Genomic DNA, 15,139 nt, shown 5'->3' with positions numbered 1-15,139 from the left:
ATGGGCAAGCCTAGCAGATTTCAAGGAATAAGTTGTTGCTCCAAGAGCAATACTGTACTTTGGACTTAGCTTAGTATGTGAGAGATACCAAAACAATAATTTCAGTGAGAAGTTACTTGCTATTCTGATCACTTTAAATTTATTAGTTTAGTTTAGTTTAGTTTATTTAGATTTGTATGCCGCCCCTCTCCGAAGACTCGGGGGGGGGGGGGCTAACAACAATAAAAAACAATGTAACAAATCTAATATTAAAAAGTAATCTAAAAAAAGCCAATTTAAGAAACCAATCATACCAACAAACATACCATGTATAAATTATATAAGCCTAGGGGGAAGGGAGAAAAAAATTTTCAATTCCCCCATGTTACAATTTGTATTATACAAATTTTATTTCTCTCTATGAAAAAATACAAAAAGATTATTTGTTTCCCTTTCCATAAATTTTATGAAGATTTATGGTTATCAAAAAATATCATTTGATATAACAGATAAAAACTTGTTTCCTGGATTATCTTTCATCTGTCTGCTATTTTTGTTATTATGTTTGTCCATTTTTTTCTCAGTTACAATATAAGTTTGTTTGAAGGAAGATTTGCTTTTTTGCTGTAACTTCAAAAAATTAACTGGGGAAGAGAAAGTAATTGAATTGGACATATATCATTAAATTATTAAGGTAAAGGAGTGTTTGAGTTAATCTCAACTCCAAGTGACTGAACATCCAGTAGTTTTTCTTGGCAATAAAATGAAAATAGTTTCTCCTGGCCGAATGGAAATAACATCCCAGAAGGCGACAGTGGCAAGCCATTTTCCTAACTTAGTCAAGTAAAGTTATTGGAGACTGTGAACAGAAATTGAAATTAAGTAAAGGACATCTTTTTAATACTATGCTTTCATTCATTTCTAACCTTTCATAAATAATCCATTAGAAACTGCTCATCTTTAGTATTTATGGATTTTGATATTTGTTTTATGTGTATGCATTTTGTGATGTAAACTACCAGGAGTTGTCTTTTAAACCTGGTTATACACAAGCATTTTATGCGGTATTCTTCTTGAACAAGATTCAGAAATACATTTTAGTAAAGAACATGATGCCAAAGGTCATGACTGGTTATGGGAGATGATCATATTATGTCAGGTCAGGATTATAACCTGTTAAATCCTCCATGGCTTTGAGTCAGAGGAGTGCCTTTTCCCCTCATATTCACATTAGAACATTTTCATCAGAGATCTATTGTTAAGTACTCTCATATGCTGATATGGCTAATATAATGAGTGATTCAGGAATGACTTTTTAAAGCACTCTTCTCTAAGTATGACATGATATCCCTAGGGAGGACTACTTTTGATTTCTACTTTCTGATTATTTGCCTGAATCAGCTTTTCAAAGTTTGTGAAGAAAGTTATAAATAACTGCAACTTTTCAGGATTTTTGAAGAATGCTATAAATAACTGCTAAATTAATTTTAATGCAAGTTTCAAAATAACTTATTTCGACTAGGGTAAACATATATGTTTACTACTATGGCACACATTTGTTTGGTTGATAGGCTTCTAAAAGCCCTATATCTTCAGAAATGTAGTCATCTAAAAGAGGGTGTTTTCCAGAATGAGGGAATTGCAAGAAAGTACTGGGTAAAAATATTTCTGCATGATTCACAGTTCTAAATTTAGAAGCATTTTTTCCATTCCCTTTCACATACCAAGGCTTTACAGAAGATGGTAACACTAAGTTATTAGTTAATGAAAGCAAAGCTTACCTGTATCCTTCTACATAAATATTCATTATTGGACATTTTATTGTGGAGCACTAAGAAAAATTAGTTTTTAAAATTATAAGAAATACGGTCGGTATGATCATCAGTATCTCTGTACTCATTGTCTTCTGATTGAACATAACAAATATATATTTCCGCAGGTTCAGCAGCAAGTCCATCCCAACCTTTCAGCCAAGGAAGATTCCCTCTTTTACATCGAGGAACTAATTCTTCAATTATTAAATAAGTTATGCATTGCTCAGCCACGTACATTTCAAGATGTGGAGGTATGAATGCAGTACATGTGAGTTGGGGGGGGAGCAGGTGTTTCCTCACAAAACAATGCTACTATAAAAAGAGGAACTGAAAAATTCAACAAATTAAATCATGCAATGAAGAGAGTATTGCTTCTCTAAACTATTAAAGTAGATCGTAAAATATGGAGAATTTTAAAATTGGTATATGGATATATTGATCAATATTATCTAGTATAAGTTAATATATATAATATATATTTTATAATATAAAGCCAACAAAATGTTATTTTTAGAGAGATAGTTTAGAGAGTTAGTTTACTGACAGTAGACCTTTAAAGGAAGTCCTTGACTTATGATCACAATTGAAGACAGTTGTTAAGTGAATTTTGCCCCATTTTATTACTGTTCTTGCCATAATTGTTAAGTGAATTGCTTTGGTTGTCAGTGAATCTGGCTTTCCCATGGACTTTGCTTGCTAGAAAGTGACAATAGGTGATCACATGACCCTGCAATACTGCAACTGTTATAAATACATGCCGGTTTCCAAGTGTCCAAATGTTAATCTCTCAAGAGAAGGGCGGCATGGAAATTGAATTAATAATAATCATTTGACCATAGGGGTACTGAAACGGTTGTAAATGTGAAAAACGTTTATAAGTAAGTTGTGCTGTTGTAACATTGAATGGTCACTAAATGGATGGTTCATTCTGTGAGTGTTCAAAATCGGTACTGAACAAAACGAGTTATAATTGATGCCCAAATTTATAGCTGTAATCCCTCAGTCAAATTATTAAAAATTGGCACTTAGTAGTGTTCCTGCCCTTACAATTGCAGGGACGTTGCAATTTCCCCTCAGCTATCTCTCTCTTAATCTTCCACCCACCCACTAGTTACAAAAAACTGCTATGGTCCTGATGGCCTCATCTTGCTCACTGGCTACTTCTCCTAACCTCACCAGGGTTCTCTTTCCTCCACCGCATAGCTCTTTCCCAGTACACCACAGCTAGAAAATCCAGGCCCTCTTCTTTCCCCCATTATACCTGCCTCTTTAATTACAGAAAAAGGCAAAGGTAAGTGGACCTGGGCACGATGGGGCAAGAATAGGGCCTGGCCCTCCCTCCCAGCCCTGGCAACTTTCATGTACTGGTGGATGCTGAACCTCCTAGGGCCCGCTCGATTTATTTTATTTATTTATTTTTTATTTATTCTTTGTCCAATATACAATACATATGATAGAGAATAGACATTAAGTAATATATATAAAGATAGGAAGTAAAAAAGAAGAGAAGTAGATAGGAAGAGAATATATATAGAGGAGAGAATATATAAGATAAAAGGGAAAGGAAAGACAATTGGACAGGGGACGATAGGCACACCACACCGGAGGGACCACTGTAGAATTGTGCATAGCTGTTGTTTGGAAGGGAAAAGAATACTCAGAGAAATAAATGATATACTTTAGCAAAATTTAAAGAACATAGTCTTCCTCTCTTTTTTTATTGAGAATTTGACAGCTGGGGGTTTTTTTACATTCGGACAGGAGCGTGTTCAAAAGACATTTCCTCATCCAATTGACAAGTGGGCAATTGCAGATGCACAGTCAGCTATTGAGAAGCGAAAACGAAGAAATCCTCTCCTCCTGCCGGTGGACAAAATACATCCTTTATTAAAGGTATGCTGAGACAAAAATACTGGTGATTTAATATGACATTTTTAATTTGCTAAATTTAATCATTTCCTCTCCTATCCTTCACTAAGAGTCTTCCCTGAAAAATATGAAGTAATTGTGAAATAGCAGAATATAATTAGACATGCAGAAAAATATATCCTTTCTTGAAAGAAAAGTGTGTGTCCTGTGGTTAGAAAAGGGTAAAAAGCTCAAGCAGAGAAAGAAATACCAATTCTAGTTGTGGGTAAAAAGAAATCCAAAACAGCACCAGCCTCATGATAGTTTGTGGAATCTTATGCATGGAGGCTTGTGTATGTTCTGCAGGTTCATTGATTCCAAGTTAAAGTGCGTATTTTTTACACCCTTTCCATCATGAAGTAACATTGGGGAGGGGGGGAGCAGGTGTCATCAAATGAATATTTCCCCTCAAAAAAGATTATCATTTTCACAATAGTTTGCAAGAATCTCTCTTAAAACTGCCAAAATTGCAAAGGATTTGGGTAGATTTGAGGAGGGAATCAGAAATATCTTTTTAAGGTATCTCAAATTGTGCTGCCTTACATATAAGTGTCCTTGTGGTACCCAGCTCTCTGACTTTGCTCAGATAAAAGCAGAATAAATGGGATTTTATACATATTCTCTTGTGTTAATTTTCAGGAGGTTCTTGGTTATAAAATAGATTATCACATGTCGCTTTACATTGTGGCTGTCTTGGAATACATCTCTGCTGACATCTTAAAATTGGCTGGCAATTATGTTTTCAACATACGACATTTTGAGATTTCCCAACAAGACATTAAAGTATCCATGTGTGCTGATAAGGTGAGGTTCTTTGGAAATCCCAAATTTATGTAAATATTTCAGCTCAGTTATTTAGTTGTTGGGTATTATTCTTGCTATTTCATCTTGCCATAAATAGTATTGTTGTTAAATTACATTTCTGTGTCAATAATATGTACTCAAAGAAATTATGACAATAGTCAGTAAAATATTAAATTTGATAATTTTTCAAAAAGGCCACAACTTCATATTGGGTTGTAAAATATTTATTCATGTGTAAAATATATCTTCTCTATTTAGGTGTTAATGGATATGTTTGATCAAGATTACATTGGTTTGATTTCCTTATGTGAGGAAGAGCCTTCTTCTTCTGGTGAACTTAATTACTATGATCTTGTCAGGACCGAAATTGCAGATGAAAGACAGTATCTGCGGGAGCTAAATTTGATCATAAAAGTATTTCGAGAAGCCTTTCTATCTAACAAAAAGCTGTTCATGCCCAATGTAAGTCAATCCTTTGCCAAATTGACCCTTTGTTGTGATACAGTGTGTGCTTTGAAATAAATTTAATTATGTTAAAAATTCCCCCCTCTCGAATCCTCATTTTAATGAGCAACAGGTAACTAAAAATCTGCTTTATTGAATATTAGTTTTCTAGTTTCTCTTTTTAAAGAAGTGTTATTTTTCAAAAATGCAAACAAATTCTTTCTTCATAGAACCAAAATGAATTACCTTACTTTGATGGAGCAATTAAAATAAATCATAAATGAATACAAATTGCAATTGACATCTTGCCATATACTGTTACAACTGCAAGTGTTTTAAAGGTATTTTGAGACTTGGTAGCCACTTTTTCCATAAACATCTGTTTAAAGAACAGTAGCTGAGGCAAGCATTTTATAACAGATCAGAAGTTTGTGTAGAAAAAAAGATTATATAAAATAACTCATTGTCTAAAATTCTTTAGATTTGACTTATCAACATTTCAATATCTGTATTGAAGTTCAGACATCTTAATGTTGCTACAATTAAGAAACCCTGGTCTAAAATCATACAAAATCTTCCATAATTTTTAAATGTAAACTATTTCATCAATTTTTAATCAAATAATAGAATATTTAAAACAACTGTAAAATGATACACATTCAGAATGGATTTTCTTTTCCTCAGGATATTGACATGATATTTAGCAACATCACAGATATCCATGAATTGACAGTGAAACTCTTGGGATTAATTGAAGACACAGTTGAAATGACTGATGAAAGTAGTCCTCATCCCCTGGTTGGCAGCTGTTTTGAAGATCTAGCAGAAGTGAGTTAACAGTGTTGTTACATTTATTATTCAGTGGGGCACGACTAATTCAGATTTTGTGTGTGTGTGTGTTAAGAATGAATTTCTTTTGCTATGGAGTATTATTCTCAGGACTAACCCACTAGTGCTGGGTTGCTGCCAGTTTATACCAGTTCTTCTGTACCAGTGGTGGAAATTTCCCCCTGTTCACCGAACTGGCAGTAATGGCCCCCTGGCCACGCCCTTGAACCAGTTCTCCAATCTCTCCATATAATCAACTTGCAAAGAACTTTCTGCATGTGCACAGAGTGTCATTTGCACAACATGACAGGAACTCACAATGTGCACTTATTTATTTATTTATTTATTAGATTTGTATGCCGCCCCTCTCCGTAGACTCGGGGCGGCTAACAACAGTAATAAAACAGCATATAACAAATCTAATATTTAAAATAACTAAAAACCAGCACTTCTGACCTGATGTGAACTGGTAGCGAAGTTAAGTAGAACCCACCCCTGCTCTCCACCTACAAATACATAATTAGCCTATTAAAGTGCAGGCGTATAATACATTTATTATAAAACTTTTTTTTTTATAACTGGGAATTCAGACTTGAAGAATATATATGGTGGGCAAACCTAAAAAGTCTTTTTCTTTGATAATCTACTTATTCATTATGAGTTCCTCCAGTGTTTAAAATTGCAAAGTTAATGATACAATATCTTAAATGGGAAAAGTTCTAATCCAGGTATCATGTTTTATCAGCTTATTAGCAATTAAAGAATCTAAAAGTTATGCATTAATAATTAGTAATTTACTAAGATCTTTTGTCACATGTGATGACAAAATATTTTCGCAGAAAACAGTGATGAAATGGTTTGTACTCTTTCTGAAGTACTGGTTTGTTGCAGAATATATCATACATATGTGCTCATAACTTCCTTTTCTGTAATTTATTAGAAAATACTAATAGTTTGCCTTTCTACTTCAAAAGTCTTTGCTGATTTAATCATTTTCTTAAAATTATGATATATACAACAGTTCTTTGGAAAGCTTGTTGCTACCTCCTAAAATATATTTTCAGGCTTAATTAAGCAGAAGATCAATTGAACATAAATATTATTTTTAAAAACAACCAGATCTTTTTTAAACAAAGGGTTTTTTTTGTTTTTTTCATTTAACATATTTCCATACTTTATACTTACTATGATAGTTTTATTATAGTCCCCCTTGGTAATCCCCAATAAAAATAATTCTGGTGTATATTCTACTTGAAAGTCTGTTATTTCCTGGACCCATATACTAATTTTTACCCAGTATTTCTTTGCTTCTGTACATGACCACCATATATTGTAAAAAGTGCCTTGTCTTTGACCACATTTCCAACAATTTCATTCCAGATTTGGATAGATTTTTGCCAATTTTGCTGGTGCCATATACCACCTATAAAGCATTTTATATTGATTATCTTTATATTTTGCCAATTTAGTTATTTTATAATTTCTATTCCATATTTTCCCCCAGTCTTCTAATTCTATGTCATGTCCAATATTCTTTGCTCTTGCTACCATAACTCCTTTTACTATATCTTCTACTTTACCAATTTCTAGTAGATAGCTATAAATTTTTGTTGTTTTTTATCCGTGCCCATTAATATTTTGTCTAATTGATGTGGAACTGTCCTGAATCTATATTCTTTGTCTTTTTTATATGGTGATTAAATTTGCATATACAGCCACGACTATCGTTATCCCCAAGTCTTCCAATTGTTGTCTATTTTTAAGATTCCCTTGGCTGTCTAAAAGTTGTTGATAGTTGACCATTTTATTTACTTCTAAGATATTTGGGTAGATTATTGCTTTCACTGAGGATACCCACTGAGGATTTTCATGTAATGTTTTCTTTTAATTTCTTGTCCTTCTTGCATCAAGGCTTTTCCTATTTTGTGTCTCCCAAAATATGTATGCTTGTTTATGTGTTTATTTCCTTTATCCCATAGGTAAGCATGCCATCTTTTTGACAGATCATGTCCCTCTAATGTTAGTAATCGTTCTTTTCTTAGATTGATCCACTTGTTGACCCATATCAAAGTTGCTGCTTTATAGTACAATCTCCAATCAGGGAGCCCCATCCCACCTCTGCTTCTCTCATCCCAAAGGTCTATTAATTTTATTCTTGCCTTTTTTCCTGCCCAAATGAATTTTATTGTAATTTTATTCAATTCAGTAAATAATTTTTTATCAAATTTTATGTGTATGAGGCTTCTCACAGAGGCTTCTCCACGCCTTTTCCGGCCCTGTTTCCTCCCTGGAGATTCTTAGAGAGGCCCGACAGAGGCTTCTCCCTGCTTTTTCTGGTTACAGTTTCGGAGGCTCGGGTTTGTAAGTGGAAAATGGTTCTTGAGAAGAGGCAAAAAAATCTTGAACACCCGGTTCTTATCTAGAAAAGTTTGTAAGTAGAGGAGTTCTTAGGTAGAAGTACCACTGTGGTTATTTGTGTTCTATATACTATACTTACAATTACATAGCTTTTAAATGTGTTTGGATAAAGTTATCCATCCTATATATTGGTCCAATACATGAATTAGATGATATTTAGGTGATTTACATAACCTTTAAAAAAATTATAGAAAAATTAGTGACATCTAATTTGAATGGCACTACATTATCCAAGTTAGATCATATATTTTACAATGCTTATTCTATTTTTCTAGGAACAAGCCTTTGACCCATATGAAACCTTATCTCAGGAAATCCTTTCACCACAATATCAAGAACATTTTAATAATGTAATGGCTAAACCTGCTGTGGCCTTACACTTCCAGGTATATATGCAGATTTGAAAGTTCTAATATAGAAATAAAGCAGAAAAGATCTCTATTTCATATGTTAGTAATCTTGATATAATAATTTAAATTGTAGAATACGGATATTGTTGAATTCCAACCCTTATCAATTCCCAGATAAGAATTGTAGAATTGTAAATTTGCAATATTGGGAGGTCAAAACTGTAGACGGACAGAAGTATTCTTTTTGGAGAGTAGTGGCTTTCTCCTTATAACCATGCATGCACACCATTGTTATTTAGTGCTGTTCTGCTGATGGTTTCATGAACCCTGACATTTGCCATTGGGAGAAAGGTTTTTTGTTCCTTAGATATTACCTGGATTCTTTGAGACCTCATGTAATATTAAATACCCTGTTCAGTGTGATCTTGTTCAATCACTCCAAGGAAGGGTAAAAATAGCATTAAATTGCCCCCATATGTACACAATATGCCTGACAGCAGACTTTGTAAATAGTTTTCCTGCCTTGCAAACAATTGTTTTTCAGATGTACTCAGAATCCACCTTTGTTCAAGCCTTGACACGCTTCCACATACCTGCTTTGTAAATATCAGATTTGATAGTGAATTTCCAGAAGTCTGTTCCACTGTCACACCTGATTATCATTCTATTGATTGAAACATCTGATTCTAATTTCCCCTTTAAATGAACTCATAAACCTAGAGGTTCATATATGCTGCAACATGTATATATGTAGCTTTGGATCATTTTTCTCTGTAAATAATAAACAAGTATAATATTTTTGACTCATTAATTTAATTGGTCCTGTTTGTTCTAGGATAAAGCTAGTGTGGAAAATATACATTTTAATGACTACGTATGCAGAAATATTGAACATTCAAAAGGATTAACAAACTTTTAAGCACCATTTATACAGACATAATACAAAAAAATAGCCATATAACTTTCCACCTCTTGTTTTCTGGATTTCAGCTCTTCTGTCTAATTAAGACTAACAAGAATTTTTGAAAGCTTGCAATTAATAATTTTCATTGGTTTAATAATTTTTCCCCCTTCCTTCAGTTAAAGATTGCCATTACTGCCATATAGCTGCTTCGGTTATAAGTATAGATTATGTCTATGATTTATAAAGTTCAGGGTCTTCAATGAGCTATATTGTTTTCTCAAGTTGTCAAGCAAATATTTGCTGTCCATAACTTACCATGATTCTTTAGTTAAGATCACAATGATTGAATTGGTCTTTACAGTTTATTTATATATCTGTCACTGAACGAAGTTCTTTTTTCAGACAATGAGTATTCCATAGAATCTCTAGAGCAGTGGTCCCAAAGTTTTGTGGCACCACTTAAACAAGTGGAGCTGCATGCATGCACTGGCCCACCTCTCGTGTGCGCAAGTAAAGCTGCATGCTCACATCATCCTGCCTCTGATTGCTCACACCAACTAGGCTATGGCCCAGTAATGGGTTGGGGCCCCCGCTCTAGAGAGACTTTAGTTTGAAAAGTTGAATTTCTTGAAATGTTCATAAAACCTTCCTCCCATCCTACTAGATGCAATAAATTATCCTAAAGGTTTTTAATGTTAGGATACTTATAGGGAGGGTGTTTATCTATCCATCTATCCATCCATCCATCCATCCATCCATCCATGGTGGGTTGCTGCTGGTTCGGACCGGTTCTATAGAACTGGTAGTGGAAATTTCCTGCTGCTCACTGAACCAGCAGTGATGAGCGATGGTCCATGCTCTGAACCGGTCCTCCGGTCACTGCGGATTGCCAAAAAACCCTCTGCGCATTCGCAAAGACTTCTGCACATGCGTAGAGAGTCATTTCCAGGAAGAGACGCATTCACTTCCATCATGATGCAAGCCAGCAGGGAAGGTAAGTACAACTTACCCCTGCTATCTATCTATCTTTTTCACAAAACATGTATGGTATGTCATCCTGTCATAGATTCTAGGCAGCTCATAGTATAATTTTGAATGTCTTGCCTCTTCTTCCTCTTTTGAATGTCTTGCCTCTTCTTCCTGTGACAATAATTGAAACCAGACTTACTTTTTTTTTCCTTCAGTCAATTGCTGATGGCTTTAAAGAAGCAGTACAATATGTCCTACCACGTCTCATGTTAGTTCCTGTTTATCACTGTCTCCACTATTTTGAACTGCTTCAGGTGAGAAATTTATTTATTTATTTATTGATTGATTGATTGATTGATTGATTGATTGATTGATTGGATTTGTATGCCGCCCCTCTCCGGAGACTCGGGGCGGCTAACAGCAATAATAAGACAGCATATAATAATCAATACTAAAAGCAATTAAAACCCCATTATAATAAAAACCAAACAGACATACAGACATACCATGCATAAAATTGTAAAGGTGGATTTTAAGTAGCTTACGAAAGGCAAGGAGGGTGGGGGCAATTCTAATCTCTGGGGGGAGTTGGTTCCAGAGGGCCGGGGCCGCCACAAAGAAGGCTCTTCCCCTGGGTCCTGCCAAGCGGCATTGTTTAGTTGACGGGACCCGGAGAAGACCCACTCTGCTGTTTAAAATAAAAGTAAATTCTATATACAAGTTGAATGTGCAAAATATACTAAATCTATTTCATACACCAAATTGTATGCAATATTGCATCTGTTTCATACACCAAATTTGGTCATTTAAACATGTAAACTATTTATTATCATTGTTTTATATATATTTCATTTTAGCTTGACATGTTTGTACCAGAGTTTAAAAAATAAAATGTGGATTTACAGTATCTGCCAGGAAATACATTAAAAAGACAATTTGTTTTATTAGCATGAATTAATAATATACCCAGCTGATAGGTGTCTTTTTCCCAGCTTAGTGCTTTCCAAAGCTATTGTTCTGTAGATTGTATCAGTTAAAGACTAACATCTCTTGGAAGCATCAGATTCAGGTGTATTGAAGGCTCATTAGACTATCTGGTGTACAGGCCCCATTGGGGAAAAAATTATGTTGCACAAAAAAAATAAGGTGAACATTTCAACGACTTTGAACAGTTATCTATTTTGTATAACAGCTAAGAGATATTCTTCCATAATTAAAATATAAATAAACACAACTTGTATAATGTTAGGGCTAAATAAATTTAAGGCAATCAATCGTGGGTGGGAAAGCGGATGGTGGTCCATTGGTAGCCATTTGACAATATTGAAGGAAGTAGAAGACCTTTATATTGCATAGGTCTGGAGGAGGACTGAGAAGATATCTACAGACCCCTCAGATCCTGAACATAAATTGTTTCAACTCCTTCCTTCAGGATGGCATTACAATGTACTGCATGCCAAAACAACTACCGTAATCAGAGAAAGAGAGTTATTTCCCTCATGCTGTCAGTCTGCTAAACACCTAATTCTCATAGTGTTATCTAATGTCTGTGTATATTTACCCATGAGGTATGGCTGTAGTATTTATCCTTTTTATTTTTTCTTTACTCTGCCCTCTTATTCTGTTGCTTTGCATATACATGGAGAGCTATTGTACCAGAGACAAATTCCTTATGTGTCTCATCACACTTGGCTAATAAAGTATTCTATTCTAACTACCTGGTGCTTCTCAGTTGCTTCAATTTTTACAAAAATGTTGTCTCAATGATCCAGGATGATATGCCATACATTATGTAAAAGGACAAATTCATAATAATATTAAATGCAAAATATTTATGATTTCTTGCTCTTCCTATTTCAAAACTTGTCATTGCACCAATCAAATTGAATTTTAAATTCTCTTGAATGGAGTAAAGGGTTACTATGTAATTCACTTTCTTGTTGCTTCCTGATTTTTTAAAAATAAACCAGCATATAATAGATATATACAGATATGAAATAAGAATAAATTAGTACCCAGTGTCAGGCAGGCTTAAGAGAAATATAAAAAAGGCCTTAATAATTGGAATGTTTAATGTAGTATTACTCAGAACTATTTGTTTTCATTAAAAGTGTGCAAAATGTTTTGTTCTGAAATGCTTGGAATATGAAACTTCATGATGTTTCCATATTTCAAGATTTCTGAAATAATTTCAAGGTTGCAATGTTCCTAAAATGCTTGTATCACCATTTTTTGTGTTGAGAACATTTAAAGTGAAACGATTTCTGCATCCTAACTTCTCATTATTGTAGCTACCTTAAAATCTTATTTCCCTTTCAGTATTGTAATTGAAAATAAAGTTGTAATGTGTGTGCAGGGGAAAGTGTCCAACATTTGACATTCGAAGATTGCTCTTTATCACTATTGCTCAAAATTTAAATATAAAATTAGAAAAACCCATTATGTCTTTTGTCAGATGTCCTGATCTGATAGCCAATCACGATGCTTTTTAATTGTTGCAATTAAAGGAAGTAGGGATATGTGTTACCAGCCTGTTAACCATAAGATGAATTAGGATTAGAATCACTCAGGGAAGGTGTAAGAGGGAGGAAGAGGAAGTAGAGAAGGGAGGGGAGAAGGGAAGAAGGGGGAAGTAGGAAAGAGGGAGACATGGAGAAAGAAGGTAAGGGGAAGAGAAGGAGATAAAGGGAGGGAACTGTTATGAAATATTGGGGAAAACAGACGGGCAATAGAAGTATGCAAGGTGCAAAATCAGATTGGTTTATTGGATAGAAATGTATAACTATGTATATCTTAATATGATTTATGGTATATGTGTGGATATATAAATGGAGACTGGGTAAAATATTTTTTAAATAAATAAAAATGCTTTTTAATTTATGCTTATCCATGAAAATAGGAAAAAAGTGACTTGCAACTCTGGTAATATATTTTGACTGCTATTTTAATTATGCTTTTAGAAAATTTTTAAGAAGTTATAAATATCAACAGAATGAATTATTTGTACGTGCAACTGTCTGAAATAAACACAGACTTTTATGTTTGGACTAATTTCTTTATTTACTTGAATTGCTAAAAGAACTGTTTTGTTCAGCATGCATGGAAATGTATTCTTAGGTTGTATACAATTTGTATTTTGGTTATTCAGATATTTCTATAAATTTTTCTCTCCTAAATGAAGTCCCCATAAAATTGAAATATTTGGTCTTTTCAGCAACTTCAAGAATGCAGTGAAGATGAAGAAGACTGTGAATGTTTAAAACAAGCCATCACAGCTCTCCTGAATCTCCAGTGTAGTATGGAACGCATTTATAACAAACATTCACCTAGACGTCGACCTGGGTAAGAAAATTAGTCATGGCATTGTTCTAGCTGTGGTTTAAAGTCTTTAGGAACATTAGCAAATATGTTGACATTTGAAGATAAAGGCAGATAATGTCATAGGAATTAATGCATGAGTCAGCACCCTGACACTTTCTTTTCCGTCTGTTAAGGCCTTTCTACACATTTTGTTTTAAAAGTAAGCATATCTGCTTTGCACAGACTACAGCTGGTAACTGCCAAGTTTAATCTGACAAACTATGCTTTTAGGGAGCCTGTGTCTTGGTTCTACAACCGCCAAATAAGAAGCAAGCACCTGGCCATTAAAAGAATGAATGAAATCCAGAAAAACATTGATGGTTGGGAAGGCAAAGATATTGGTCAGTGCTGTAATGAATTTATAATGGAAGGCACGCTGGCAAGAGTAGGAGCGAAGCATGAACGACATGTATTTCTTTTTGATGGTTTAATGATCGGCTGCAAAGCCAACCATGGGCAGTCACGACTTCCAGGTTACAGCAACGCAGAATACCGACTCAAAGAAAAGATTATTATGAGGAAAGTCCATATAGTTGATAAAGATGACACTTGTGAATACAAAAATGCCTTTGAGCTGGTGCCTAAGGATGAGAACAGCTTTATCTTTGCTGCCAAGTCTGCTGAAGAGAAGAACAACTGGATGGCAGTCCTGATTTCTCTCCAGTATCGCAGCACCCTGGACCGAATGTTGGATGCTGTACTATTGCAAGAAGAGAACGAGCAGCCCCTACGACTCCCCAGTCCAAGCATCTATCGTTTTGCAGTTGAAGACTCTGAGGAGAACATGGTTTTTGAGGACAATCTTCAGAGCAGGAATGGGATTCCGATCATCAAAGGTGGAACTGTGGTGAAACTCATTGAAAGACTAACTTATCACATGTATGCAGGTATCTGGATTTCTAATATAATATTTTCACATTATTGACTTATGGGAGTTATGACTTATGACATATGTAATTTGGAATTGTGTTTGCCTTTCTAGATCCTAATTTTGTACGTACTTTCCTTACCACATATCGCTCCTTTTGTAAGCCGCAAGAGCTCCTAAGTTTGTTGACAGAAAGGTAAATAAAAAATCTTCCCAATTCCTTTATCATGAATTTTGATCTCATAATAACAATAATAAAATCACCACATTGGCAAGCTATAGTAATAATTTAAATGTTAGCACATTTATTATGAGCAATCTATTTTAATGGCATTTCCTATCTCTTTTTCAGAATTCATTACATACTCAATTATATAAAGCTTTTAGAAAGGTTTATGTGGTTTGGCAATGTAAAACTGAAACTGTTTAAATGCAGTTAAAAAGAGATCATGAAGAAAGACTGCTGGACAAAGATTTCTTTCATTGTAAAAGA

The 15,139-nt window shown here is 34.4% G+C and overlaps 1 protein-coding gene across 1 annotated transcript in view; it reads left to right on the top strand.

Moving 5' to 3' along the window:
- SOS2 (SOS Ras/Rho guanine nucleotide exchange factor 2) overlaps window positions 1-15,139 on the top strand; it is a 45,843-nt gene that overhangs the window by 4,531 nt on the left and 26,173 nt on the right. Inside the window, exons 2-11 of the mRNA XM_070749014.1 lie at window positions 1,919-2,044; window positions 3,555-3,686; window positions 4,341-4,505; window positions 4,764-4,967; window positions 5,634-5,777; window positions 8,471-8,581; window positions 10,634-10,732; window positions 13,633-13,760; window positions 14,010-14,665; window positions 14,761-14,842. Of these exons, the coding sequence (XP_070605115.1) occupies window positions 1,919-2,044; window positions 3,555-3,686; window positions 4,341-4,505; window positions 4,764-4,967; window positions 5,634-5,777; window positions 8,471-8,581; window positions 10,634-10,732; window positions 13,633-13,760; window positions 14,010-14,665; window positions 14,761-14,842 (1,847 nt within the window). The remainder of the gene's footprint in view (window positions 1-1,918; window positions 2,045-3,554; window positions 3,687-4,340; window positions 4,506-4,763; window positions 4,968-5,633; window positions 5,778-8,470; window positions 8,582-10,633; window positions 10,733-13,632; window positions 13,761-14,009; window positions 14,666-14,760; window positions 14,843-15,139) is intronic.

Source organism: Erythrolamprus reginae, chromosome 1 (genome assembly GCF_031021105.1).
Source record: "Erythrolamprus reginae isolate rEryReg1 chromosome 1, rEryReg1.hap1, whole genome shotgun sequence".
Classification (NCBI taxonomy): domain Eukaryota; kingdom Metazoa; phylum Chordata; class Lepidosauria; order Squamata; family Dipsadidae; genus Erythrolamprus; species Erythrolamprus reginae.
The sequence above is the reverse complement of the archived record's forward strand: the minus strand, read 5'-3'. Positions and strand labels throughout refer to the sequence as shown.